Consider the following 3258-nt stretch of genomic DNA (forward strand, 5'->3'; position numbering starts at 1 on the left):
GAGAGAGAGAGAGATTCATAGATTCTAAAGCCAACCTTCTTTGAATTTACTTCTTGCTCCTCCTCTGGCTTATCGCTCATAACTTTCCATTGCAGTTGCAGTAAGGCCCTCTGCTTCTCCTCCTGTGATAACGAGATTATATAAAAGAATGTACAAAAAATCAGTAGAAAGTAGATCGGAAAGATATGTACTTTGGACTTTTGAAGATCCAAGTCCTCCTGAAGCTTCTTAACCTCATCTTCATGCTGAAGCCTCAAAGCTCTCTGTTGGGCTTCATGTTCATTCCTCATTGATGTTACTTTCTATGACAAAAATAAATCCGATTAGTAACTTAGGCATATTAGACCCAACCTAATTTGAGCTTAAGCTTAAAGCTATATGAAGTTACAGACCTCTCTCAACTCATTTTCAGCTTGAAGTCGGATCTGCTTTAGCTCTTGACTGTGTTTAGCTTTTAGACTTCGTTCCTTTTCATCATGTTCCTGCTGAAGATTACTGACCTGCATATATGAAAGTCAATAACACTTAGAAGCATGTAATAGGAATGTCTCAGAAAAGGAGCAACCTCCGAGATCAAAACTGAGCTACTTCGAACAGCGCCAATAGTAAATTTGGATTAGTTCTTTGAAAAGAGTTGCACAGTCACTAACAAATTGCAGGTAGGCTATTTTGCAGACTGATTACTGGTGCAAACAGACTTGAGTACTAAACAATGTTTTCTATTTGTTTTTCTTTTTCTTGTCAACTTATAATTTTTGAATACTATAGACTAATGTTGAATACTGAGAAATGAAAATCTGTTCAAAGTTGTAAATGTTTGATAATGTCAGAGAATGTGTAGGAAAAAAACATAGCATTTTGTAATTTAAAACAAATGTATTTTGCAAAAATTCATTATCAGTTATAAACATGATAGCATCCACCATTTCCCCACACATACCAGAGAAGCATGTTCCTCCTGAACACGCATCAAGTGCTGCCTAGTTTCTTCTTTGCATTCTTCAAGTTTTTTCTCACATTCTATCTCCCTTTCTCGAACAAGATTTTCTACCTGAAGTTTCAATTAAACGAAGATCAATTCAAGAACATGATTTATCTGTAGCATATTCCAGGAGCTGGTTAAAATGAGCAAACCTTTTGCTTTTCCATGTTAACTATCTCCAGCTTCTCCACCTCATACTTCTTCCGGATGTCATTAATTGCCTGACAAAATTTTCCTTACTGTCAATGCAAAAGTAGTTAAACTGTATGCTGGCCAGATGCCTACATCAAAAGTGGTCATACCTGATCATTCCTTTGTGATATGTCTTTCAAATGCCTTGACAGTTCTAGTTGTTTACTCTCAAGCATGAGATCATATTGCTTCTTATCTTCCACGAGTCTAGTTTCAGCAGCAGTCAGCGATGCACGGTTCTGCAACAAAGTACAGAACTGTAAGTACATGAGATATGGTTTTACAAACATCTCACATTTATTTTGAAATTACAAACCTCTGTGATCTGTTCTTCCAGATTCTTCTCTCGTTCCTTATACTGCACAATAAGTTGCTCCTTTTCCTCCAGTGTGCTATGAAGCTGGCTGACTTGTTTATCCATCAAATCTACATGCTGCTCATGTGTTTCACCTTGCTTCAGTAAACCATCTATTTGCTCTGCTTTCTTCTGTATCTCTGCTTGTAGTTTCTCTGTATTATCTTTATTCTCAGTTTCAAGTGCTGAGATTTTGATCAGCAGATCTTGCTGCAAAATAGTACAAAAACAAGTTCAGTATGGAAAAAACACATCTCATAATATAAAATGTATCAGTTAAAATTTGCAAACCATTTTATTCTCAGATGATCTTGAATTTTCTGACAGAGAATCAATCTGCAGCTCTAATTCAGACACCAACTTTTCAGTTTCAATCTTCTTGGAGACCAGAGCTTCAGTTTCAAATTCCAACTTCTGTATCCTCTCTCTGGCTGTACGGCTTTCCTCTGAAAGTTGTGTCATAATAGACTCCTGAACTTTCTGAAGTCCCATGACCCTATTGTTCAACTCCTGATTTACCAATTGTATAGCATCTTTTTCTGATGTTAAGTTCAAGAACCTGTTGTGCAGTTGATCATACTGTCTCTGAGCAAGCTTGGCAGAAAGGTCTTTCTCCTGATTGACTAACTGGAAGCATGCCTCATAGAGAGAGTTTAGCTTATCAAACTTTTCCAGGAAGTTCAAACTTTGTCTATCCAATTCAGCCAAATGTGAAGCCAACACATGAACAAAACCTTCAAGGTTCTTTATCTCGAGGACTGACATATCTAATCTCTTAACAAGGTCATTGTTGCTCAAATGGAGATCATGCTTTTCTGTTTCCAATTTCTCCTGTGCAGTTATCAAACGCCTGATTTCATCCTCTTTTAACTTTAACTCAAGATGCACCTCACCTAATTTAGTGTTCAAACTCTCCGTAGCCAATCTATTAGTTGCAAGAGTTTCTTCAAAGTTCTTAATCATAGTGTCTGCAAGGAAAAGACATATGACTGCTGTTATAATGAAAAGTTTTAATCATAGCATCCTGCTAGATTTACAATGGTGATGCCAACATACATACATAAGAATAGATTTGAACATCACTTGATGGGTAAGAAACCATGCATATTACAAGTAACTTGGGTGGTTCTGGTTCCTAAATTGAAAGACCTAGTCTAATACATACGCAATGTGCCTCAGTTATACCATCTCCATTTTGGAGGTAGGATGTGAGTTTAAACTTTAAACATAGTTTAAAGTATCTGATGCATGAGCTTTAATCATCTTCAAAACAACTCATCATAGAAAAAACTTGGGGCATAGTAAAGTTCCCTGGTTATGTAATCTATACTCACTTACTTCCAGGGTGTCTGATGGCCATGAATACAGTAACTCCATATTGTCTAAACAATTTGCCTGGTTATGTAATCTATAATTACTTACTTCCAGGTTGTCTGATGGTCATAAATACAGTAACTCCATAATATCTAAACAAATGGCAAGCTAAAGTCAGAATGCATGAGATGTTAACCTTTTTCCTCTATGAGATTTGCAGTTCTGCACTGTTCATTTCTGTAAAGTTTATCTGTCTCCTCTTTCTCAAGTCTGCATTCCTCCAGCTCCTTTTCACCTACATTCAAAATTCAAGAACATCACATAATGGTAAATGCACCCTTATCCTGTTATACATTACACCTTCGAACATTCTACATTTTAAAGCAAATGAAAGGGGAATAACTTACGAGTTCTA

General features: G+C 36.5%; 1 protein-coding gene across 1 annotated transcript in view; it reads right to left on the reverse strand.

Annotated features, from left to right (window-relative positions):
- LOC101299594 (synaptonemal complex protein 1-like) overlaps window positions 1-3258 on the reverse strand; it is a 5864-nt gene that overhangs the window by 1811 nt on the left and 795 nt on the right. The window contains exons 3-12 of the mRNA XM_004301874.1: window positions 3202-3214; window positions 3040-3138; window positions 1821-2497; window positions 1491-1739; window positions 1285-1413; window positions 1135-1203; window positions 941-1051; window positions 393-500; window positions 192-302; window positions 36-122 (exon numbers count right to left, since the gene is read on the reverse strand). Coding sequence (XP_004301922.1) covers window positions 36-122; window positions 192-302; window positions 393-500; window positions 941-1051; window positions 1135-1203; window positions 1285-1413; window positions 1491-1739; window positions 1821-2497; window positions 3040-3138; window positions 3202-3214 — 1653 coding nt within the window. The remainder of the gene's footprint in view (window positions 1-35; window positions 123-191; window positions 303-392; window positions 501-940; window positions 1052-1134; window positions 1204-1284; window positions 1414-1490; window positions 1740-1820; window positions 2498-3039; window positions 3139-3201; window positions 3215-3258) is intronic.

This window comes from Fragaria vesca, linkage group LG5, assembly GCF_000184155.1.
Source record: "Fragaria vesca subsp. vesca linkage group LG5, FraVesHawaii_1.0, whole genome shotgun sequence".
Taxonomy (NCBI): Eukaryota; Viridiplantae; Streptophyta; class Magnoliopsida; order Rosales; family Rosaceae; genus Fragaria; species Fragaria vesca.